Genomic DNA, 26,577 nt, shown 5'->3' on the forward strand with positions numbered 1-26,577 from the left:
GAGTTTAGGCTAGCTGTTAGGCAGCATGCTATAATTAAGGAGTTTGAGTATGATACTGAGCATTTAGACAAAGAAAGGTTCAGGGCTAATTGTGCTGCTCTATGCTGCCCATAGATTCTTAGAGCTAGAACCCAACATGATGGTAGTGTTAGGGTACAATATTTATTTATTGGTGAATAACATATTTTTCTGTGTTTGTTGAATGTTGCTTTTTTGTTATCCTCATATGTCCTTTTGTTTTTATTATGCATATTCAAATCAATCTGGGGGTCCATAACTGTGCATCTACACAAAGGGTTGTCAACAGGATGGCATCTATAGCTTGGGTGGCTAAGAGAGCAATCCCCTACCTCAAGAGGAACCCACAAATGGGGGCTAAAGAACTCAAAGAAGAGCTTAATTACAAATACAAGATTGACATCCCCTACCAGACAGTGTACAATGGGAGGCAGAGAGCATCAGATAAGTTATTTGGTAAATGGAATGATTCTTTCGATTATTTGTTTAGGTTTAAGGCTGAGATAGAGCTAAGATTATCTAGAAGTGTTGTAGAGATAGACACTATGACTGATCCTAAGGATGGGAAAATTAGGTTTAGTAGATTCTTCTGTGCATTTAGGGCTAGTATAGATGGATTCTTGAATGGCTGCAGGCCTTACATAAGTGTAGATTCCACTGTATTTAATGGGATGTGGAATGGCCACATGCCTGCAGCCTTAGCTTTAGATGGCCACAATTGGATGTTTCCTCTGGCCTTTGGATTGTTTGACTCAGAGACAAAGGAAAATTGGGTCTGGTTTATGGAGCAACTTAGGAAGGCCATTGGACCCATGGATAAGCTAGCTATCTACACTGATGCATGTAAAGGGTTGGAGTCAGCTATTAGACTAGTATTTCCATAAGCAGAGATGAGAGACTGTTTCAGGCACTTAATGGAGAACATGAAGAAATACTACACTGGTGATGTGTATGGCAAAAACATGTGGCCTACAGCTAGAGCTTACTCACCACACAAATTTAAGTACTTTTTTGATAAAGTCTTCCAAGCTAGTCTAGATGTGCAGAAATGGTTGACAGAGCATCATCCTTTTCTGTGGGATAGAAGTAAATTCTCAGAACACATCAAGTGTGACTATATCAACAACAATTTAGCAGAATCATGGAATAGTTGGATCAAAGAGCACAAAGACCTTCCTGTGCATTGCATGGCAGATGCAATCAGAGAGAAGATAATGGTCTTGTTTGCCAAAAGGAGGAAGATTTCAAGGGCCCTCCCACCTGGTATATTGCCTGGGATCATCCATCAACTAAATGCAGCATCTAGGGGACTTGGACACCTGACCATTTCCAAGGGGCACCCAAATCAGGCTAAGGTTACAGAGATCTACAAGGGTGAAGAAGTGAGAAGGCATGTTGTGTACCTAGTTGATAAAGTTTGCACATGTAGACAATGGTAGATAACTGGCCAACCATGTCCCCATGCCTTGGCTATGATTACCAGCACCAGGCAACCAGACATGGCCAAATTTGTGGATCAGTATTATTCAGTTCAGAAGTTTCAAGTAGCATATGAGGGTATCATTCCTAATATCACTGATAGGAACCAGTGGCCTAAGGTAGACAAAGGGTTCAAACTACACCCTCCATGCCAGAAGAAGAGAGAAGTAGGAAGACTGAGGAAAAATAGGATCAAGTCTACAAAGGAGATAGGTGGTAAGGTAACAAGGCAAGTGAGGTGTCCTAACTACAGTGAGTATGGTCATAGGGGTGGTAGCTAGAAATGTCCACTCGCTGGCACCAAGAAAAGGTACCTTCTCAATTCTTCTTTATTTGTTACATTACAATATGAAATTGATCCTATCATTATTGTAGGAAGAGAGCAAAGAAGACCACAGTCAAGGTTGGGAGGGAAAAGCCAAAAAAAATGTACCACTGCTGAGGAAGCACCAACTCCAAGGACCAGAGCAGCTATTGAAAGGGAGGCAGCAGCAAAGGCTAAGAGGGAGGTTCTAGAACTAGAGCTAAAGGCAGCAGCAGCAAGGGAAGCAGCTCAAGCAGCAGCAAGGGAAGAAGCAAAAGCAGCCTAAGCAGCAGTAGCAAGGGAAGCAGCCCAAGCAGCAGCAAGGGAAGAAGCAGAAGCAGCCCAAGCAGCAGTAGCAAGGGAAGCAACCCAAGCAGCAGCAAGGGATGAATTTTCATCAACTCAAGCACATGAACAAGTGATGGAGGTGATGGCTTTAGAAGTTTAGCTCCTAGAGACAGCTATTCAGACCACAATAGCTAGGAGGTACTGCTCTTCTTCCACTGATAGCATGATAATTGATAATGGATTACCTATATAATAAATCAATTATTAATCAAACTTTATTTTCCACATGTCCTTATTTGCTGAAGATGCACTGGAGGTTGAAGTACAGCCACCTAGGAAGATGACTCCTAGGAAAAAGCAGTTGGCAACTAAGGTGAAGAAGACACCGCACAAGACAAGAGGAGGAAAGAGAAAGACAGGAGCCTGACTAGTCTTTTTTTGCCAAGATCATGAACTTTCATTATTTTGCAAAAACAATATTATGTAATGATGGGAGCTGAGCTTTTTTGTTCCCATGGGTTTTTGGAGGCTTTGTGATGAGCATCATCTGGTTCTACATCATTGCTAATGAACTGGTTGCACTTTTGGTTGCTTTGGGTGTGATACTGGGAATTAATCCTTCAATACTTGGGCTAACAGTGTTAGCATGGGGGAATTCAATGGGTGACTTGATGTCAAATGTCGCTTTAGCGATGAATGGAGGCGATGACGTGCAGGTTGCTCTCTGCTGGCCTTGGGCATCCGTGCTGTCTAAGTCCATGAACAGGCTATACTCCTCGATGATTTTTGTTTCCTCCCACCTTATCAAGCTCGTGCCCGAGCTCCTTGACACCTACCCTAGCAACCTCGTATTGCCGATAATTCTGGGAGGTCATGGATTGCTATTGTAGTTTCTTGGCAATGGTGGTGTTGGATGGAAGGCCAGAAAACAAAAGGGTGCACTTGGATGTAAAGTGGGTTTGGAAATGGTATAGGAAGAGGTGAGTATGGTATATAAGACTATTCCTTTGTTTCGTATGAGATGATCAGATGGGTTTGTATAGAAAATGAGTACCAAATGACCATGATATCCCTTACAGAAATAGAGAGCCAATCAAAGTAACATAACTGAGGAAAAACTAGAAAAATATTGTAATTTTATATGTTTGTTACTCATAATATCCTACATATCACCCTGGGTTTCAAATTCTGGGGCAAAACACTTGGGAAATGCTACTTTCTAAATGTGTGGCTGTTAACGCCCTTGGCCAGCGCGGGCACTGTTGGCTGGTGGTGGCGGGGCTACCGGGGAATAAGATGAAGATGTATAGAGGACAACATAGTTCAAAGTTTCATTGCAAATGGTTCATACATCATGTTCAATTCATTTTCAAACACATTGCTACAAATCAAGTCATTACAACTGATCTGACAAAAATTCCAAACACAACAATTGCAACAACAGCAATGAAACAATTCATTTTCCACATCAGGTTCTCCATCTTCTTCTCCAGGTCCTTCTCCTCATGGTTAGCATATTCACTACCCTCTAGTCCTTCTTCTAGTTCCTCGACCTACTTACAGTTATAATGATGATCTTCTTATCAATCAGCTCATCTACGTACTCCTTCTGGAATCTGTAGAATCCACACAATTTCGGATTCTGCAAACACCATTTCATGATTATTAAACTCTAGATTTCAAACAAAGAAAGCAAGAGAGATGGAGACACAGCAAAACTAACCCCATTCCTAGGGCACTTGAAAAAGCTCCAGCCCTTGTTTAGAGTGTCCTGCTTGACGCAAAGCTCGATCACACGGGCCAGATGGCAATCCGAACATTGAATCAAAGGAAGCTCAGTTTCTTTACCGACCGGATACGCCACAGCATGCGCGCGCACAGAGCTCCCGCCTTGTTCCTGCCTCCTCAATGCCCTACTAGCATTGGACGACTCCACCCTCTACGACCGGCAATCACTACTGCTAGCCATTGTGACATGGGTTGACACCACCTCTCCCACTACATCATGAGCCTACAAAACAATCAACCGAGGAAGACAAAGTTAGCGTCCATGAACCCTAACCCTAAACCCTAATGGACACAGGACCTAGGTGCAAAGGGGGAGTAAGGCCGCATACCTTCAATGCGCTCACCAGAGGTCCCGCTCACCAGATACGGCCACCGTGGTGCTGGGATGACGGGAGGGGAGCAGGAGGCAACGGCGGCGCGGGGGAAGAACGCATCGGCGGCGGCGGGTGGGATGGGGACGAAATGAGCTAGGGACGAAATGAGCGGGTGGGATGCGGCGTAATGAAGAAAATAGGCAGGGGCAGCGATGACATTTTACCTGCGCTTGCTGACTGGGCGCTAGCGTGTCGTGCTGGCTTGGCTTGCCACATGCGCAAATATGGTAAATATAAACTCAAAATTCTCTCATATGGCAAACTTATAAGTGCCATCCTAAGAGTGATAATCAGATGAGTGGCAATCTTAATAATGGTAAAAATATAAAAGCCCCGGAGAAATGTGGTGGTGGTGTGGGGTTTTGTGGGGGGACGGAGGAGGAAGAGAGCATCTTATTATAGAGGCGGGGAACGAGGAGCCGCTGGATGGCGCCTGTCGGGTACCTTAGAATGGGGTACCCCAAGCAAAACGTCAAATGGGTTGCCCAAGTCCCATCTAAAAAATAATAATGATGATAAAAGCAAAAGGATAAGTCGTGGGCCCCTCCCCGTCGCGACCAGGCCCACTGGGTCCTCCTCCTCCTCGCCTCGAGCCCTGAGAAGGAGGTCTCGACGGCCTAGCGAGGCTCCCCAGGGAGGCCTCGGCAGGAAACGCCATCTCCGCCTCGCCCGAGACTCTCCACAGAAGGCCTCAGCAGGAGGCGTGTTCTCCGTACCGCGCGAGGCCTCTCGCGCGGAGCCTCGGCAAGGAGCCTAATCTCCGTCTCGTGCGAGGCCCCATTCTCCGTGTCGCTCGAGGCTGGCTCGCCCGCGGTTCGTCGCCCCCCGCCTCGGCCGACCCTCCCGATAGCCAGTCACATCCCATTAATGCTTTCAACCACTCCCGTGATCTCAGCCGGACAGTGGCTCAACGTCATAGAAAGACCGACGCGACCCGAAGTCGCATCAGCACCATACCGGCCAGGACAGGGCACGGTGGGGATTACCGGCCACTGTGTCCAGACACTGTGACCACGATCAGCCGCCGTCAGCAGCTGGCATAGGATGTGGTGGGGGTTACTGGCCACTGTGTCCTACCACTTTGTCTATGATCAGCCGCCCGCTCAAGGCCTCGGCGCTGTACACCAAGGCCTTGGCACTGTACATCAGGGCCTCGGCAATGTTGGGGTCCGCGCCTGCCGAGACCCCCCCACCGCAGTACCAGCCTCGGCCCCGACCAAGTTTCGGCCTCGCGCATAGTCCATCCACAGCGGCTTATGGTCGTCGCCACGTCCACTCCGAGGCATTCCTGAGGCTTCCATGACGCACGGGACAGGAGAAGGACCGACGTGACCCGAGGTCGCATCAGCACCATACCGGCTAGGACAGGGCACGGCGGGGATTACCGGCCACTGTGTCCAAACACTGTGACCACGATCAGCCACCGTCAGCGTCTAGGACAGGATGTGGCGGGGATTACTGGCCACTATGTCCTACCACTGTGTCTACGATCAGCCGCCCGCTCAAGGCCTCGGCGCTGTACACCAAGGCCTCGGCACTGTACATCAAGGGCCTCAACAATGTTGGGGTCCACGCCCGTCGAGACCCCCCCACCGCAGTACCAGCCTCGGCCCCGACCAAGTTTCGGCCTCGTGCATAGTCCTGTCCACAGCGGCTTATGGTCGCCACCACGTCCACTCCGAGGCATTCCTAGGGCTTCCATGATGCACAGGACCTGATGGGACGACCACGCTGCCCCAGTACTCCAAGGATGGGCCGCTCCGACGACCACGCCGCCACAGGAACAGGCCATAGGGCTTGGACATGCCGTCCCTGTCGGCACGACGCCGCATAGTAATACATGTACTACCCTTGTCCCCCCTTCAACTATAAAAGGAGAGGACTTGGGCCACTTAGGGGGACGCCCGGAGAACACACACACATGCACACCTTCCAGCCGCTTGAGAGCAACGTCTCAGACGGCTCCACGACACCCTGCTGAGACCTAGGACAAGTTCCCTCTCTCCCTTAGCTTGTAACCCCCTACTACGAGCACTTCGGTGCAAGGAATACAAGTTCTATCCCTTAGACTGGACATAGGGCGCCGATTGCCTAAACCAGTATAAACCTTGTGTCTCTTTGCATCACCATCCGGAATCGGGAGCACGCAGAACAAATTCACTAGTCAGTTGAGGACCCCCCGGACCGAAACACCGACAGTTGGTGCGCTAGGTAGGGGGCGTTTGCGTGTCAGTTTTGTCATCCCAGCAGGTTCCGAATGGCAAACCCCGTGCGACCATTGCGTCTCAGCACTGTAGTTTGGTTCGGGAGCCTAGAGTTCATGTCTCTAGGGCATGAGTACGACATAGTACTCCTCGCTCCTCGAGCACCACTGCCCGACGATGAAGTTACGCACCGGCAGCCCATGCGCAGGCGGCGCCCGAGCGGCCGCTCTCGCCGCACTCGCTAGGCACGACACGAGCAAGACCACCCCGACGTTACGCGAACCCGGGGCGGCACGCCACTCCCCGCCGATATCCTACTGACCAGCTGTTGGTACGGGGTCCCTGGCTGGGGACCTGTCTGGCCTAAGCTTGGACAAAGGGAAATCGCCGGTGGCTCGCGATGATGCCCAGTCGTCAAGCTCCGCTCCACCACTCCCTGAAGAACCGACCCCGGCGGAGCAGAATCTGGCAATGACATCATCCCCATACCCCTTTGGGTTGAAAAATGCCGCCGCTTCCTACACCTACGCGTACGCTGCTGCTCATGAGGGTCCCTCAGAACGCTGCCAGCACTTCGGTCTCGACCTAAGCACCCACGCTGACTCCTCGGATGAGGATGAGGCATGGCCCGGAGTGGATTTCTCCAGGCTCCATGACCCTGGGACTTTGCGCCAGTTCTTGGCCGCAAAGCGACTACTGCTTCGGTTACTCCGACTCCGACGACGAAGGCACTTACGACCCCACTCGCGAGTGTTTTCACGTCGGGCTTCGGGATGCCGAGGGCAGGCGAAGAGGATGAGGGGGCAGGTAGCTGCTCCCCTACTTCGTCCAGGGGCGGGCGCCGTCATGCCCCCACGTAATGCCCTGCCGACCACACGAAATGAGAACGTCGCTCTTGCACGACCTCAGCGCCCAGACCTAGAGCAACTCCGTGAGCTCTAGGCCAAGGTTGAGCAAGACCAACTCCTTCTGCAGCAGCTTCGAGACTCTCTCGAACAGGAACAGCGAGGCCGCGGCGAAGGTGGGGGAGCCCGACGAAGAGCTCGCGATGTGTATCACCGCATCCATGACGACGAAGGAAGCGAGCAACCCCCAGTCTTCAATCGCGCCAGCCAGAACGTTGCGGCTACGGTAATGCTGGTTTGCGCAATACCTGAGCCTTCTACCATGGAGGGGCGGCGGGTCCGCGGTGAGCTCCGCGATCTCCTAGAGACCGCTGTGGTTCAGCAGGCTGAGAGTTCCGCCTCCCGATGGTGCGGGGGCGCCTCGAACCTTCTCACGGCACCGCCTCGGCAGGACAGGGAAGCCCCGGCTCGTCCCGACCCCGACCGAGCGCCGATAGCCCACAGGGTCCCCGTGCTTCTGGACCGCCTCGGCAATCGACGCGAGGTGCAGGGAGACCATGAGGTGGTCAGCAGGCGACGACGCCACGACAACGAGGGGCCCGCTCGGGGCTACCACCCACACCGAGGCGGTCAGCTACGACAGCGGTGAGGACCGCAGTCCTTCCCCTAAGCCTGCCAGGCCCTCGGGTCTTCAGCAGGGCCATCCGCGCTGCTCCTTTCCCCGCCCGGTTCCGACAGCCGGCCAATCTCGCGAAGTACAGCGGCGAGACCAACCCGGAGCTCTAGCTCGCTGATTACCGCCTGGCCTGCCAGCTAGGTGGCACGGACGATGACCTACTCATCATCCTGCAATCTCCCTTTGCTCTTGTCAGACTCGGCACGAGCCTGGCTCGAGCATCTCCCTCCCTCGCAAATCCACGACTGGCGCGACTTGGTTGGGATCTTTCGTCGGGAACTTCCAGGGCACATACGTGCGCCCTGGGAATTCCTGGGATCTTAAGAGCTGTCGCCAGAAGCTGGACGAGTCTCTCCGAGACTTCATCCGGCGCTTCTCCAAACAGTGCACCGAGCTACCCAGCGTCGGCGACTCGGAGATCATCCAGGCTTTCCTCTCTAGCACCACTTGTCGGGACTTGGTCCGAGAGTTAGGTCGCAACGTCCCGTGCTCCGCTGCCACGCTCCTCGACATCGCCACCAGCTTCGCCTCAGGAGAAGAGGCTATCGGAGCCCTCTTCCCTGACACCGATACCAAGGGTAAGCGGAGGGAAGAGGCCCCCGAGGCCTCAGCCTCCCACCTCCCTAAGAAAAAGAAAAAGGGGCGCCTGGGGAGGCAGGAAGTCCTGGAGGCTGATCTGGTTGCGACCACAGAGTGCAAGAATCCCCAAGGCCCCAAAGGCCCTAGGCCCTTCGACGACATGCTCAAGAAACCCTGCCCTTACCACTAGGGCCCGGTCAGGCACACCCTCGAGGATTGCACCATGCTGCGGCGTTATTACGCTAGGCTTGGGCTCCCCGACGACGACGCTAAGCAGAAAGGCACCGGCGAGCGGGACGAAGACAAGGACGACAGGTTCCCCGAGGTACGCAATGCTTTCATGATCTTCGGTGGGCCCTCGGCATGCCTTACGGCGTGGCAGCGCAAGAGGGAACGCCGAGAAGTCTTCTCGGTCAAGGTGGCCACCCCCCAGTACCTCGACTGGTCTCAAGAGGCGATCACCTTCGATCGAGGTGACCACCCCGACCGTATTCTGAATCCCGGGCAGTACCCACTGGTCATCGACCCGATCATCGGCAACACCCGACTCTCCAAGGTGTTGATGGACGGAGGCAGCGGCCTCAACATCCTCTACGCCAACACCCTAGAGCTCTTGGAGATCGACCGGTCAAGGCTACGAGGTGACGTCGCACCCTTCCACGGCATCGTGCCAGGGAAGCGCACGCGACCCCTCGGGCGCATCGACCTTCCTGTCTGCGTCGGCACCCCTTCCAACTACCGCAAGGAAGTCCTCACCTTCGAGGTAGTCGGGTTTGGGGGAGCCTACCACGCCATTCTAGGGCGACCATGCTACGCTAAGTTCATGGCAGTGCCCAACTATACCTACCTCAAGCTCAAGATGCCAGGCCCTAATGGTGTCATCACAATCGAGTCCACGTACGAACATGCATACGACTGCGACGTCGAGTGCATCGAGTATGCCGAGGCTCTTGCAGAGGCCGAGACCCTCATCGCCCACCTCGACCAACTCAGTGGCGAGGTGCCTGACTCCAAGCGCCGCGCAGGGGCGTTCGAGCCCGCTGAAACCATCAAACTCATCCCGGTTGACCCCGCATGCCCCGACGACCGAGCGCTGAGGATCAGCGCCACCCTCGACATCAAATAGGAAGCCGTGCTTGTCGACTTTCTCCGTGCGAACGCCGACATATTCACATGGAGTCCCTCGGACATGCCGGGCATACCAAGGGAAGTCGCCGAGCACGCCCTGGACATCCGGGCTGGATCTAGACCGGCGAGGCAACGCCTATGCCGCTTCGACAAAGAAAAGCGCAGGGCCATCGGAGAGGAGGTACAGAAACTCTTGGTGGCTGGGTTCATCAAGGAAGTATCCCACCCAGAGTGGTTGGCTAACCCTGTTTTAGTCAAAAAGAAAAGCGGGAAATGGAGGATGTGTGTAGACTACACCGATCTAAATAAAGCCTGTCCAAAGGTCCCCTTCCCATTACCTCAAATCGATCAAATCGTTGATTCCACCGCAGGGTGCGAGACCCTGTCTTTCCTCGATGCATACTCTGGTTACCATCAGATCAAGATGAAAGAGTCCGACCAGCTCGCGACTTCTTTCATCACACCGTTTGGCATGTACTGCTACATGATGATGCCCTTCGGCCTCAGAAACGCAGGTGCCACGTACCAGCGGTGCATGACCCAGGTCTTTGGCGACAACATCAGGCAGACCGTTGAGGCCTACGTAGACGACATCATGGTCAAAACCAGAAAGGCTAAAAATCTCGTGAATGACCTGAGGGTGACCTTCAAATGCCTTAGAGAGAAGGGCATCAAGCTCAACCCCTGAGAAGTGTGTGTTCGGGGTCCCCCGAGGCATGCTCTTGGGATTCATAGTCTCGGAACACGGCATTGAGGCCAACCCAGAGAAGGTCTCGGCTATAACCAGCATGGGACCAATCAAAGACCTCAAGGGAGTACAGAGGGTCATGGGATGCCTTGCGGCCCTGAGCCGCTTCATCTCGTGCCTCGGCAAAAAAGGTTTGCCTCTGTACTGACTCTTGAGAAAGTCCGAGCGTTTTTCTTGGACCCCCGAGGCCGAGGAAGCCCTCGACAGACTCAAGAGGCTGCTCACCAATCCTCCCATTCTGATACCCCCGACCTTGGACGAGGCCCTCTTACTCTACGTCGCCGCAACAACCCAAGTGGTCAGCGTCGCCGTAGTAGTAGAGAGGCAGGAAGAAGGGCATACTCTGCCTACCCAGTGACCGGTCTATTTCATCAGCGAGGTGCTCTCCGAGACCAAAGCGCGCTACCCCCACTATCCAGAAGCTAGTCTACGCCGTGGTCCTGGCCCGGCGCAAACTGCGCCACTACTTCGAGTCGCACCCAGTGACTATGGTATCATCCTTCCCCCTGGGCGAGATAGTTCATAACCGGGAGGCCTCGGGCAGGATAGCCAAGTGGGCTGTCGAGCTTATGGGGGAAACCTTGACCTTTGCGCCTCGAAAGGCGATCAAGTCTTAGGTCTTGGCCGATTTCGTGGCTGAATGGACAGATACTCAATTGCCACCTGCTCAGATTCAGACAGAGTGCTGGACCCTGTACTTCGATGGATCCCTAATGAAGACCAGGGCAGGCGCGGGTCTGCTCTTCATTTCGCCCCTCAGAGTACACATGCGCTACATGGTGCGGCTCCACTTCGCCGCCTCCAACAACGTGGCCGAATACGAGGCCCTCATCAATGGCTTACAAGTCACCATCGAGCTTGGGGCACGGCGCCTCGACGTCCAAGGCGACTCGCGGCTCGTCATAGACCAAGTGATGAAGGAGTCAAACTACCTTGACCCTAAAATGGAGGCTTACTGCAAGATGGTGCGACGCCTAGAAGACAAGTTCGACGGTCTCGAACTAAATCATGTCGCGCGAAAGTACAATGAGGCCGCCGATGAGCTGGCAAAGATGGCCTCAGCACGGGCCCCAGTCCCCCCAAACGTCTTCGCCAGAGACCTCCACAAACCATCCATCGGCTGCACCTCGACAACAGAGGAGGGCCCACCTAGGGAACCCATGGCAAAGCCAAACACCCCCTCTGCTGCCGAGACCCCCTCGACCAAGCTCGAGGTCATGGAAGTCAACACCGAGCCTCCGCAGAACGATCAGGACGCGGATTGGCGAGTCCCGTTCCTCGATTGGCTTGACCGGGGGGAGCTTCCCGATGACCGAACTGAAGCACGATGGCTTGCGCGCTGAGCCAAGACCTACGCCCTCTACAATGGCGAATTATACAGGCGAAGTCCCTCAAGCGTCCTTCAACGATGCATCAGTTCCGAGGCGGGCCAAGCCCTACTTTGGGACTTACACGCAGGCGCCTGCGGGCACCATGCGGCGCCTCGGACGCTCGTAGGGAACGCTTTCCGCCAAGGGTTCTACTGGCCGACGGCGGTCACCGACGCTACCAAGCTAATACGCTCCTGCGAAGGATGCCAGTACTACGCTCAACAGACACATCTCTCGGTCCTGGCCTTGCAAACCATCCCCATCACATGGCCGTTCGCCGTGTGGGGGCTCGACATGGTTGGGCCTCTGCAAAAGGCCCCCGGGGGCTACACCCATCTACTGGTATCAATCGACAAGTTTTCCAAATGGATCGAGGCCCGTCCGATCAATCGAATCAAATCCGAGCAAGCGGTGCTGTTCTTCACTGACATTATCCACCGGTTCGGGGTCCCCAACACCATCATCACCGACAACGAGACGCAGTTCACCGGCAAAAAGTTCCTGACGTTTTGCGACGACCACCACATCCGTGTGGCCTGGTCGGCCGTAGGACACCCAAGGACCAACGACCAAGTAGAGCATGCCAACGGCATGATCCTACAAGGCCTCAAGCCAAGAATTCACAACCGGTTGAAAAAGTTTGGCAAGAAATGGCTCGCTGAGCTCCCATCGGTCATCTAGAGCCTGAGGAACACTCCGAGCCAAGCCACGGGGTTCACGCCTTTCTTCCTAGTCTATGGGGCCGAGGCCATCCTCCCCACCGACCTGGAATATGGTTCCTCGAGGCTGCAAGCCTATAACGAACAAAGCAACCGCACAACCCGAGAGGACGCCCTCGATCAGCTGGAGGAAGCTCGAGACGTTGCGCTACTACACTCGGCCAAGTATCAGCAGAGCCTACGGCGCTATCAGGCCCGACGCGTTCGAGGCCGAGACCTGAAGGTAGGCGACCTGGTGCTGAGGCTAGCACAGAGCAACAAGGGTCGCCACAAGCTGACCCCGCCATGGGAAGGACCGTACGTCATCGCCCAAGTCCTGAAGCCCAGGACCTACAAGCTAGCCAACGAGAAGGGCGAAATCTTCACCAACACTTGGAACATAGAACAGCTATGTCACTTTTATCCCTAAATTTCCAAGCATTGTATATATTGTTTCTCGAAATGCAATTAAAAAAGCGCTCTTTAGTTGGTCTTTACTTTTCGAGAAACCCCCCGAGCCCACAGTAGGTCTCGGCAGTACAATAAACACAATAAGGGAGACTCGGCTCTGCCTTAGCAGAACCAAGCCTCCCTCGGGGGCTAGATGGGGGACTTCCCCTAGGTCCCACGCGCCTTTTTTTAGTTGCTTTTCGAAAAAATTCCTACGCCAAGTCTCTAGCAGGCTCTGACGAATCATTTGTAGAGACTCCTCGGACCAAGGTCTGTTTCCTAAGCAAGAGGCCGGCTGAGTCACGAGACGGCCTACGCCCTCGGGTTATGGCACTCCCTCACTACCTCTCGCTCAAGGGACAGCTTAGGCCTCAAAGGGGTGTTTTGCAAACGAAATCGGATCAGGAGCAACAGAGGGCAAAGGCTCGGAAACATGAGAAAAACAACTAAGAAACACAAATACGTCAGAAATAAAAGCCTCGATGGCCACAAACGTTATGATACAAAAATAACCCCTATTCTATCTTTACATAGCCCCCGGGGCCTAGATTAAGGCTCAGGGCCTCCAGCACCGGTAGAGGGTAGGGGAGGAACCACCTCATCTTCAAAGAGTGTCGCCAGCGCCGTGCCAGGGCCTTCCGCCGCCTCCAGCAGCTTCGCGACCGCCGCATGGGCCTCCTCGTCATCATCAGGCAGAACGTAGCCATCACTAATGGCCGGGAGGTCGACGCCAAGGTAGTGAGAGGAGATGACGGCCATTGCCCGCTTGACACCCGTGTGCAGCGCCCCTCGGAGCCGCTCGCGCATCTGGCTGCTCAGCGCAATCAAGCGGCTCCCCAGGGAGCTACCCGACTAAACCCCCTCGACTTCCAAGGCCTCGCAGGCTGAAAGGGCAGCACGCTTTAGCGCCTCGTGCTCCCCGATCTCGGTCTCGAGCACCGTCTGCACCGCGCTGGAAGCCTCGGTGGCCCGAACGACCTCCACCTCTGACTCTGCACCACGGAAAATGAAATAAGGTCGAGCCAGAGAAAAAACAACCTAAGTTAGGGACGGGAGCCCACGGAGCTCACCCTTGGCCTTTAGCTCCTAGCGTCGGGTCTCGGCCTGGCAGGCCTCAGCTTTCGCCTTCAACCGCTGGGCCTCGACTCGAGAGGCCTCGGCCACCCTAGAGGCTTCACTCCCCAGCTCTATGTCATACGAGGAAGTTAGGAAGCAAACATAAGGGGAAGAAAACAAAACAAGGGGACTCAAACTCACCCTCAACCGTCCCCCTCAAAACCATAGCCTCGAATTGCGAGGCCTCAGCCACAGCAAGGGCCTCGTTCAGAGCGCCTTTGGTCAGCTGGTGCGCACTCTCCTCTGCCCCCAGCTGCCCGGCGAGGGCCTTGCCCGAGGTCGTCGCTTCTTCAGCCCGGGACCTAAAGGCATCCCGGTCGCTGACGGCGCGGGTAAGCTCCTCCTCCAGCTCCTTGATCCGCGCCACCAAGGGGGCGAGCTGCGTCTAGGCCGTGGCCGCCTCGACCTTCGTGTCGGCACAGCGAAGGCGGAGGTCCTCCACCTCCGCGCTTTGGGCCGACAGAAGCTCATTAGCATCGGCAAGAAGGCCCCTCTGCCTCTGAAGCTAGTCCCAGATTCCCCTCTCTCACCGGAGGAAGACTGACTTCCCGAGGGACCGGGTCTCGAGCTCCTGAGGAGGCAGAGCAGAGGTCGTCGATTGCGACAAAACCAAGGAAAGAACAACATCACACGAGAAAGGAAAACACGAACCTGAGCGACTCCGGGCAGGTCGTCGGCCACCACGGACAGCGTCGTCCGTAGCGACCATTCCGCCAGCTCGCGGTATTGCTCGAAGGTACTCCAGCGCCCGCCCTCGGCCGCATCCTCGAGGGCGAACAAAGGCTCCCCCTCAGGGTCGTCCCAGCTCCGCCACAGTACCCGTGGGTGATCCCACCCGCGGGGCTCGGGTCGCACCCGCACAAGGGCCGAGCTTCCCTCGTCTAAGAGCGGCGCCGGCTGCTCCACGGCGTCGGTCTCCTCGGCGCCAACCACCTCCCGTGCCTGGGAAGTATCGTCGGAGGAGATCGGATAGACCTCCGTCTCCCGGGCACTCTCCCGCAACAACGGTGGGCCCTGAGCCAAGGGCGCGGCCGAGGCCTCCGCCACCGACATCTCCGCCTCCTGCACAGACGACCTCGCTGCCATCACGACGGCCATGGTGACCTTAGGGGCTCCGGCCTCTGCAGTCACGGCCTCGGCGGTCTCGGGGGCTCCGGCCTCCGTCATTATGGCCTCGGCAGACGCAGAAGCGCCGGCCGTGGACACTGCGGTCTCGGCGGTCATGGGCGCCGGGGCCCCCATCGCCTCAGCCCCGGAGGCCCCGGGAGCCTCGGCAACAAAGGGCACGACGGCCCCATCCGACCGTGTAGGGGCCGCCTCGACAACCCTTCCTTGGGCAGCCGGTTCCTATGGGTCCACCCTCGCCAACGCTGCGCCGCGCTGGATGGCGGCTTGTGCCTCCGCCACCCAATGGGTAGAGGAGCCAGGGCTCACCTTAAGCGCTTTAAGGGGTGCCAAGGGGAGGTCGTTCGCAGGCCACTTCCGACTAAAGAAAATCAACCTACAGGGTCAGCACGAGACCAAAAAAGCGAATGGAAGACACCATAACCCCATCAAAAACACACTTACTTTGAACGGGGCAGCCCCAGCTTCGCCACAGCAAACCTCCTCCGCAACGGCGGAGGCGGCGGCAGGGTCCTCGCGGTCCCCGGTGCCCCTTCGACCCTCTACGGGGCCGGTGGCGTCGCCTCCACCGCCGCCGGCTCCGCCGCGACCGCCGAGCTTACCGGGCTGACGGCGCATTTGCCTAACGCCCACGCCTCGGGCGTGTCGGCCATGGCCCCGGAGGGGGCCACCACCGGCCCTGGGTCCACTTCCTCTCCCCTTCCCGGGGGTGCCGGGCTGCTTACCGACGCCCCGGGCGCCACCTCCTCGACGTCCGGAAGGTGGTCTAGGGGGCCTCGCCCCACCACGCCCTTGTCATTCCTATCTGAGGCCTCCATCGACAACGACGTCGATGGGGACTCCTCCAACGGGAGACCTTCCTTCCGTTGCTGACGGTGGCACTTATCCAACGCCTCACGCGCAAGGATGTGCTTCGTGCGCTTCGCCGCCTTAGCATCCTTCCGCTTCTTCTATGCGTCGGCGTGAGCGCGGTTAATCGCCCGCTGCCCCGCGTCCTCGGGAACGGGCGGTGGGGAGGAGCGCACGTCCTTCATCCCCTGAACAAACCACAAACACGCATAAGGAAACAAGGGATAAAGAGAGATTGAGGAGGCTCAGAGGCTGCAGCGGCACTCGACTTACCAGCGAAAGAAACCCCCGTGACGGTCGCATCGCGAAGGGGGTCAGGTTGCCGCCCCTCAACTTCACATCTACCGTCTCCCCCACCCGACGGTGAATCTCCTCGTCGGAGAGGGCGGAGGAAGACATCCGGGTGCCTTCGACGGGCTCACCCGGCCTCATCTTGAACAGCCGCCGCCGTCGAGCCATCAGCGGTAGCACCCTCCGGCGGTGGAAGGCGGCCACGACCACAGCGACGGTGAGGCCATGGTTCCGCAGCCTCGCCAGCCCCTCCAGGAGCGACTCCAGCTTGGGCTGGTCGACCTTCGGGACGCCCCATTTCCATTTCTCCGGGCAACTCCCCACAATCCGCCCAGTATAAGGGGGAAGTCCCCCGTCGTCGTTGCGGAGGTAGAACCAACTCGTGTACCACCGGCGGTTGGAGGACGCGAGTTGGGCCGGGATGTAGAGGTGCAGGCGGTCCTGACACACTTGGAGAGTGCAGCCTCCGGCCCTCGATGCCTTCCTCTTGCCCGACGTGCCCGTTGGCTTGATAGTATGCCCCGCCCGGAACAGGTGGAGCCACAAATCCCAATGGGGAGCGATCCCCAAATACCCCTCGCAGATGGCAACAAAGATAGCCGCCTGAGCGATGGAGTTGGGATTAAAATTGTGGAGCTCCACTCCGTAGTAATGTGGGAGCGCCCGCATGAACCGGTTCGCCGGAACGCCGAGGCCACGCTCGTGGAAGGAGACGAAGCTCACGACGTAGCCGTCGCGGGGCCTCGGCTCCAGCTCGCCGTACGGAGCAATCCACTCCGGCCTACTAGGGTCTGTCACCGGGCGGAGGAGTCCACCGTCAACAAGCGACTGGAGCATCTCTTTAGTGACATCCGACGGATCCCAGGGGTCCGCCTCGACAACGACGACGTTGTCGGCCATGAATGCGATGGAGGAATCGGGCGCGGCGGTGAGTTTTTCTCCCTCCCTCCACGCTCTCGCTTTTTTCTCACTTTCTCCCTAGACTCGCTCTTCTCTCCTCTTCTTCCCGGCACCCGCTGCTCTGGCGACGGCTCGACGGAGGAGGCAGGCAAGGTAAGATAAGGAGGGGCGAGACTCTTCGGGTATTTATGCAGGGAGGAGGTGAAATGAACGGGCGATGAAATCAGGGAGGTTTTCCCCGTTCGGCGCGGTTAACCACGAGCCGATTTCGGTGGCCCATGCGTCCACGTCTCCCGCATTAAATGCGTGAACAGTTACATCCCGTCCATCACGTCGCACTCACCCACTACGGCAGCAGGCGTCATTTTGCCTCCCCGTGAAACCGCCTCAAAAGGCGCGCCACCCGCGGCCGAGCCGATAGGGAGGACATTTCCCGCGGCCTGTTCCTTTCATAGGAAGGAATCGGGCTCTGAGCCCGTTATGATCCAGGGGTTCGAAGGCTAGACCCCAAAGGGTTTCGACAGCCGCCCCAGGATAACAGAGTCAGGGGCAACTGCGGGCGAGCCTATACGGGGCCGAGACCCAAGCGAGCGAAACGCCTGGGATGCCCAAAGTTGTGTCCGAGACTAGCAGGAAAGTATCCAAATGGAATCCCACCGTAGGGAGGCACCGAGCCACCGAGGCCCAACGAACAGCCTCGGCACCCACTAGAGAAACCCTCTGGTACTCTTGGAGTGCGTCCCTAGACCACTAGCCGTCCCCCAGCGAACGGGGCTCGGGCCTCCACTCGGACTACCCGCTAACAGCTCACCGAAAGTGTCCACGCTCGTGCCCATCGAGGGTAGCATGGCACGTTTCACCCCTCCTTCTGAGCGAAAGGAAGCGTGAGGATCATACCCAAAGTCAGGGGGCCCCTAGCGAACCTCTTGCTCCGCGCAGAGGCTAGAGGCCTTTTTTTCCTACAGCCTCGCCGACACCCCCGCAACCCGAACTTGCGCTTGGGGGCTTGGCAAATGCAATAAGAACTACTCGTTCAGACACGGAAATGAAGAAAGCCCCTGGAGGAGTAACTCCACTCCCCCAGGGGCTCGGGGGCTACACCCGGCGGGTGCGCTTGCGCGCACCCACCAGAACCTCAAAAAACAAACCCCAATTCCTATGGGGCAGGTATGAACCAAGCCTTGGCAAACCCTCCGGAGGAGTACAAGCCTCGGCAAACCCTCAGGGAGAGTGCACGCACTCCCCCCGAGGCTCGGGGGCTACTGTTGGGTACCTTAGAATGGGGTACCCCAAGCAAAACGCCAAATGGGTTGCCCAAGTCCTATCTAAAAAATAATAATGATGATAAAAGCAAAAGGATAAGTTGTGGGCCCCTCCCCGTCGTGACCAGGCCCACTGGGTCCTCCTCCTCCTCGCCTCGAGCCCCAAGAAGGAGGTCTCGACGGCCTGGCGAGGCTCCCCAGGGAGGCCTCGGTAGGAAACGCCGTCTCCGTCTCGCCCGAGGCTCTCCACAGAAGGCCTCAGCAGGAGGCGCATTCTCCGTACCGCACGAGGCCTCTCGCGCGGAGCCTCGGCAAGGAGCCTGATCTCCGTCTCGCGCGAGGCCCCATTCTCCGTGTCGCTCGAGGCCGGCTCGCCCGTGGTCCGTCGCCCCCCGCCTCGGCCGACCCTCCCGACAGCCGGTCATGTCCCATTAATGCTTTCAACCACTCCCGTGATCTCAGCCGGACAGCGGCTCAACGTCATAGAAAGACCGACGCGACCCGAAGTTGCATCAGCACCATACCGGCCAGGATAGGGCACGGCGGGGATTACCGGCCACTATGTCCAAACACTGTGACCACGATCAGCCGCCGTCAGCGCCTGGGACAGGATGTAGCGGGGGTTACTGGCCACTGTGTCCTACCACTGTGTCCACGATCAGCCGCCCGCTCAAGGCCTCGGCGCTGTACACCAAGGCCTCGGCACTGTACATCAGGGCCTCGGCAATGTTGGGGTCCGCGCCTGCCGAGACCCCCCCACCGCAGTACCAGCCTTGGCCCCGACCAAGTTTTGGCCTCGCGCATAGTCCATCCACAGCGACTTATGGTCACTGCCACGTCCACTCCGAGGCATTCCTGGGGCTTCCACGACGCACAGGACAGGAGAAGGACCGACGCGACCCGAGGTCGCATCAGCACCATACCGGCCAGGACAGGGCACAGCGGGAATTACCGGCCACTGTGTCCAAACACTGTAACCACGATCAGCCGCCGTCAGCGCCTGGGACAGGATGTGGCGGGGGTTACTGGCCACTGTGTCCTACCACTGCGTCTACGATCAGCCGCCCGCTCAAGGCCTCGGCGCTGTACACCAAGGCCTCGGCACTGTACATCAGGGCCTCGGCAATGTTGGGGTCCGCGCCCGCCGAGACCCCCCCACCGCAGTACCAGCCTCGGCCCCGACCAAGTTTCAGCCTCATGCATAGTCTGTCCACAGCGGCTTATGGTCGCCGCCACGTCCACTCCGAGGCATTCCTGGGGCTTCCACGACGCACAGGACCTGATGGGACGACCACGCCGCCCCAGTACTCCAAGGATGGGCCGCTCCGACGACCACGCCGCCACAGGAACAGGCCACAGGGCTTGGACATGCCGTCCCTGTCGGCACGACGCTGCATAGTAATACATGTACTGCCCTTGTCCCCCCTTCAACTATAAAAGGAGAGGACTTGGGCCACTTAGGGGGGACGCCCGGAGAACACACACACGCACACCTTCCAGCCGCTTGAGAGCAACGTCTCAGACGGCTCCACAACACCCTGCTGAGACCTGGGACAAGTTCCCTCTCTCCCTTAGCTTGTAACCCCCTACTACGAGCACTTCGGTGCAAGGAATACAAGTTCTATCCCTCAGACTGGACGTAGGGCGCCGATTGCCTAAACCAGTATAAACCTTGTGTCTCTTTGCATCACCATCTGGAATCGGGAGCACGCAGAACAAATTCACTAGTCGGTTGAGGACCCCCGGTCCGAAACACCGACAGCGCCGATTGTGAGACGGACGGTCTAGATCTCCTGCCGGGTTGTTCGTTGTCTTTTTCTTGGAGAGAAAGAAGGGGGCCTTGGCAACTGGAGGGTGCACGGCTCGTGCGTTCTTCTTATAGAAAGGGTTGGTGACGGCAGGGACCCGGCGTGGACTTCATGTTATCCATATCTTTCAAATTTTATTTTCTTGTCTCTTTCTTTTCATTTTTCCCTCTTTTGGCAAACACAACTTTGAAATTGGCTTTCATGTATCTTTTATTTGTCGCCACTATACTCTGAAGACTAAAGCGGTTGCTGACCGTGCTGACCGCACGGTTTTGAGAAAGATCAATATCTTTATGTATCTTCTCTTTCCTAGAGACGGTAAACGGTGGCAAACTATTTTATTTGAGGTGTTTTTGGAAATTAAACTGTTGACCGTTTAAACGCTAAAAAAAGGGGTAAATGGTCTAAATGCCCTAAATGGAACGTAGGTAAACAGTTTTAAATGGGCTAAACGACATTGGTAAATACAGTTAAGTTTACATGCAATAATTTGTATACTTAAGTTTATTATATTTATAAATATGTATACTTGATTTCTTACATGTATAAATATGTATATTTGAATTCTTTTTACATGCATAAATGTATATACATACTAAAATAATTGATTTTTAATTGCATAAATATGTATAAATGCTAGAATAATTGATTTCACATCAATAAATATGCAAATTTTGGTAATATTGTGTAAAACCATTTAACTCCGTTTAAACACCGTGTAAATGGACTAAACGCTAAACGAAGGGCGAACGACTGTTTACCGTTTAGTGTTTAGGATAACATTGCTTAGAGATAAAACTTTTGCACATGTAATGATGTAAATGAATGACCAATAACAACATACACTAGTATAAAATGTAGATTTAAAATTTTCAACTAACATGCTTGCAAGGCTGCAAAAAATATGAGAAGAAAATATGCACGGCAACCGTACATTTTCGTATAGCAGGCTAGAAACCAAAATTCTAAACTGCTAGAAAATACAAAGGATGTACTGGAACAAAAAATATAGATATCACCGCGAGCCCGGATAACAACTGGGCCTTGAAGTTCTCTGGGCCATGGTTTGCGCATCCTAGGCTTCGGAGGCTTCTTCAGAGTATTTTTTTTTTCTTCCATGATTCAATCTGACCATTGCAGTTCCCAAAAAAAAAAAAAAAAAAACTGACCATTGCTGTGCGTCAGCTCTGAACGAATTCGGCGTTCAGAGTGTGCAATGCAGGTAATGTGAACGCAGAAAGAGCACACGCTCCAGGTACTGTGATCATGCCAAGGCGCCAAGCTGATCTAGAGAGAGCCCGAATGCAGCGCAGGGTAGGGCGCAAGGCTGCTAGCAATAGAGATTCAGGACTCAAGAGCAGGCGCGCCATCTGCTCGACAGAATGCATGTGATGAACACGGCATGGAAGGTGAATGTTCTGCGCGTCCCTCTTCCTTCTTTTGCATTTACTATTAATTATTAAGTACTAGCCAAAGAATTCACGGAGCCAAGCTGGTTGTTATCATTAGCTTGGGTCAACTAACACGAATCCAAACACGCAGGTATATACAGCCTCCACAAAAATATACACGTCAGCGATATGAAAAATATCTGAATCTCTAATCCTTTCTGCAGATGCGGGGTGGTTAGAGTCTGGGATGATCCATGACAAAGTAGTAACCCAGGGCCACCGGAACCACAACCATCATTCCGAGAATTATCCTGCCGGATGAGAGAGATCTCCGTTAGTTCTCTCACCACGTATAGCTTCTTAATAATCAAATATATGCATAGGAGTAAGATGTACTCACGCAGTGCTCAGAATATCTGCATGCACATTATACTCTTTGGCAAACACAAATGGGACTATTCCTTGAGGTAGAGCAGCCTGCTCAGAGTTTTGACAAGTCAAGCATCATGTTTATCTTTGAATTCCCCACTGTTCTTGTCAACTAGAATGGTCGATGCAAATGAAAAGTACTAGAATTTACCTGAATTATGGCCACCTTCAGCAGAGTTCCGCGCATCCCGATTGCATAGGAAGAGATCACCATCAGGGCTGGTCCTAGGAAGAATCTGATGCCTAGTGATAGTAGCATCTTTTTGGTTCCACAGGACACAATTTTAGTTTGTAGGGCAGTGAAAAGGCCTACAATAGAAATAGTCAGATGGCCTAAATTTATATGCATATATGTTACTTGTAGTCTGCAACAAATTCACACCTAAGCTGAACATTGCCATCCCTAGCCCTCCATCTGAAAGTATTCTTATGGAATTGTTGACAATCGATGGTAACTGTATTCGCCACCTGCAGGATTATGGTATGCCGTAGATAGCACGAGATGACTTTCTGCATCCCAAATTGACAGCTACCGTAAACTCAGTTCATAAACTCGTGTTCATACCTGAAGCTGACTAGAGCCCAGATTAGGCCGATTAGGCTTGCATACATGTTGGGATTTGTCACTAGCTTCCTACCAACCACCAATAAAAAGTGAAAAGCACCATAACATTTTGCCGATACTCCTTTTGCTTGTCCCTCTTCGTGTCCTTGCTGCATAGGTTCCAGAGTGCCTGATTCTGCTTCATCTTTGAAACATGACGTGGGATAAGTATTGTTTAACTAATTCTGTCATTAAGTTAAAACCTCAGAAGATAGGTTGAACTACTTGCTTTATAGGTGCACACCAAAAGTACAAAATATACATTTAAGCATGGGATAATTGAGAAAAGTCTGCACAATGTTTAAGGCACATACTATTGAATAAAATATGAGCTCTATTACAGTCTACAAGTCTTAAGTATATTACTCTAATAAATCACTAGACGTAATGATATTTTCATGGCCATTTTTTGTGGCCTGTATTGCTTCACAATGCCCCTTCTCTATCTGAAACTGTTTTGAGAGAGTTTTTCAATCTGACATGTAAATGTATAATAGGTACAATAACTGCAAAATTATGAACTGTTCTATGAAGGTGGCTTCTGGCTGCAGATAGGCACCCCCTCCTGCCTGTTTTCTTTAAACTTCTTCTGTACAATCAAATAGGTGGACTTTCCTGCCTATTCTCTTTTGAGTAAATAAATGAAGGAGAGCTCCATGTGTTTTCATCATATTATAGTTTCAGCGTACACAGATAGTACTTATGCAGCTAGAATAGTATTTCACTTTACAAATGAACATTTACTTCTGCCCGAGACAGGCAATGTCATATTACTAGCTACGTGCTCACTGCTTGGTTATGGTATATTTGGAAGAACGCAGTCGCCTGCTAGAACATCTCTGAATTTAATCATGTATCATCTTAGGATGGTTATTTTCATTCAGCAGCACTAATCATTTGGTCAACTACTCTGCTTCATTTATTTGAATTAGTAAGATCTAGCTCTCACGGAAGGAACAAGAGAAGTAATGAGATCTAGTTCTTAATGAAGCACGTGCTAATGCACGCTTTCGAAAAAAAGATCTTAACATCTTCAGACCAATGTTGATCAGTATAACCTGTTTAATTTTGTACCATATTGAGATTAACACACAAAAAAAAAGGAATTACTGTAGGGATACAAAAAAAAATCTTTTAAATCATATGCCTGCCAAACTTGAATAACACGTGAATAATTTTAAGTAATTCAAACTGTAGAGCAGAAGCAAATCCAGATGTCAATCTTCAAAAACGCAGTGAGGACTGAGGAGGTTCTTACTTGTAGTTTCAGATGATGTTGTGATGGCCATTCCTCTAGCAGCCCGAAACTCGAACAGAAACAACAGAATTGTGTACCAAATTAGGCTTTGTAAGGCAACTATCTGACTTAGCAGCTTCACAGCTTCATCACCATACATTCCTTTCAGCAACGGGATTCCAACAATTAAGGTATTTGGCAGTGTTGATAAAGAAAAACCTGTAATCAGCCAATCAAACTTCTCCTCGCAACATACTTTAGAGATAACTGCAAACCCCAGCAAGGAGAGCGATTTCTGTAGGATATCTGAGAATATGAGCTTTAGGTTCATGTTGTAAGGGTTGTTTGTAGAGAGGATCTGGAAAGAGAGTAAAGGAATGGAAAACTTCGCCACAAACTTGTTGATACCAGAGCACTGCTCTGGGGTGAATAGCTTCCACCATTGTATGGATAGGTAGGCCACTATCATAGCTACATACAAGGGCACTGTTTCTTCAAGAACATGGTAGATGGTTGGCCAAGAGATCATAATGGAGGGACCTGAAGAACACTCCAAATGTCCTACCCAATCTGAGTCTGTAAGGTTTCTGAAAGCACTGTAGCTGTCTTATATAGACATAGACAGAAGCCAGGGATTGTGCAAACTTTTTCACGCGTGTTTTAGATTAGCAGAGCCTTTGAGATTGTCCAAAATGCCCATGCTGGATTAAAGCCAGTTGCATTCACATTCTTATTACCTGGACTGGACATTTGAACTTCCTTGTGTGCAGGACTCCTTTTATTTTGGAACTGAAATGTGTGCAGTTCTTTTCCTTTGAGTGAACAATGGCAGCGAATTGACCATATTCATATGGAAATATATGTAAAGTAAAATGATTACTTAGACCAAATACCTTTCTGCACCTTGATTCATCTTTTCTCAACCTAATAAAGTCCTTTATTGTTTTGTTTATCTGTTGTACTATAACAATAGTGAAAGTGCAATCCAGAATATTTGCTAAATGTATGACCTTTGCTATCTTAACTTTATCTTGTTGACTGGCTGAACGTCTGAACCTCGACATATGGTCACGTTAATGGCTCAAGGAAGAATCAGGCATATAATCTCATGAACTTTTAATCTTTCTAGTGATCTTGAGCCATATCTGCAGAAAAGGGACTCCTCTGTTTTGTTGTTTTTTGAGGGCAAAGAGGCTGTTTATGTCATTATCTGTCCCATTGTCGGTCCGAACTGAACTCAGGCATCGCTGTCACAGATGTCTCAGATGAGGTGTGAAATCAACCCGTGTCTAATGGGCTGTGTTTCTCTCTTGTGCAACCATTTGTTCTGCCCGTGATATCTTCTTAGTATGAGACATCCGGCAACATGCTCAGCAGTAAAATGACCAAGGCATGTGCCCCAACAATTGAAAGCAGAGTAGCATTTCTTTCCTCTTCTCCTTTCGTTCATGGTCAGAGCCTCAGAGGAATTACACTTTGGAAAAAGAAATTGGGAGACAATTCCAGCAAATGATACAGAAGCTTTGGCATAGCTTGTCGGGCTGGTAATTTTTTTTTTCTCGAATACGCAAAAGATTTGTGTATCATTATAATTAAGAAGAAGAGTTTAACCGTACAAACGACACACTTCTAATGAGCACGCTACGTGGTCTTACACTGGACTAGCAGACTGTTACAAACTTCGATATTACATAAATGGTAAACAACCTAATAAAGAACACCGTAGCGACCTATAGAGCTGGGCTTCTCTGCTGCTGGCTGCGTGACCCTACTCCGCCATCCGAGAAGAGCGCTCTTCTACCAACCCTGCTGTTGGTCGCTGGGAACAGCTCGTCCAGAGCTGCCACATGGCTCGGCGTCAAGTTCCCTGCTGTTGGTCGGGCTGGTAATTCGCTGTTCATCAGCGATAAATTCTTCTAGCACCATGCAGGGTAGTCCACAGTTCCACACTGATATGAATTTATGGCTGTGTTTAGTTCGCGAAATGAAAATTTTTGGATGTCACATCGGATGTTTCGGGGATGCCGGAAGGGGTTTTCGGATACTAATAAAAAAAACTAATTACATAGCTCGCCTGGAAACTGCGAGACGAATTTATTAAGCTTAATTAATCCATCATTAGCGCATGTTAGTTACTGTAGCACTTATGGCTAATCATAGACTAATTAGTCTTAAAACATTCGTCTCGCGATTTCCAACCAAACTGTGCAATTAGTTTTTTTCGTCTATATTTAATACTCCGTACATGTGCCGCAAGATTCGATGTGATAGTTTGGGGTGAAATTTTTTTTAAACTAAACCAGGCCTATGTTTTTACACATGATGATATTCTAGTTATCTACCTGTTTTTTCCAGACTGAATGATCTGCAGCGTTTACACCCCGCTACCCCAGTGACAAACGGGGATCTTTCTGCTGGTAATTATGTACGACCCTGAGTCTAATTTACGATGGACTCTCTTCTCATACCATGATACCATTCATACGGTCCTGAATTAGATGAATTTTCAAGCAGTATTTTCCATCTGTCCCTGTCTTGAAAGTATACCATCTCGATACACCATCAGTGTGTGTGTGTTTTTCTGTCCTTTCAGGCTCCGGTGAAACTCCGGTGGAA

The 26,577-nt window shown here is 52.8% G+C and overlaps 1 protein-coding gene and 1 pseudogene across 1 annotated transcript; one reads left to right on the top strand and one right to left on the bottom strand.

Moving 5' to 3' along the window:
• The first annotated feature begins 704 nt into the window (after nt 1-704).
• LOC136460954 (uncharacterized) lies at nt 705-2,087 on the top strand (annotated as a pseudogene).
• A 19,682-nt stretch (nt 2,088-21,769) lies between these two features.
• Nucleotides 21,770-24,490, bottom strand: LOC136458880 (probable auxin efflux carrier component 8). The gene is made up of 6 exons (XM_066458789.1): nt 23,983-24,490; nt 22,686-22,869; nt 22,503-22,588; nt 22,272-22,429; nt 22,092-22,168; nt 21,770-22,002 (listed from the first exon to the last, which is right to left on the bottom strand). The coding sequence occupies exons 1-6, from the start codon at nt 24,488-24,490 to the stop codon at nt 21,927-21,929; spliced, it is 1,089 nt and encodes a 362-aa protein (XP_066314886.1). The 3' UTR covers nt 21,770-21,926.
• Between the last annotated feature and the right edge of the window lie 2,087 nt (nt 24,491-26,577).

Source organism: Miscanthus floridulus, chromosome 6 (assembly GCF_019320115.1).
Source record: "Miscanthus floridulus cultivar M001 chromosome 6, ASM1932011v1, whole genome shotgun sequence".
NCBI lineage: Eukaryota > Viridiplantae > Streptophyta > Magnoliopsida > Poales > Poaceae > Miscanthus > Miscanthus floridulus.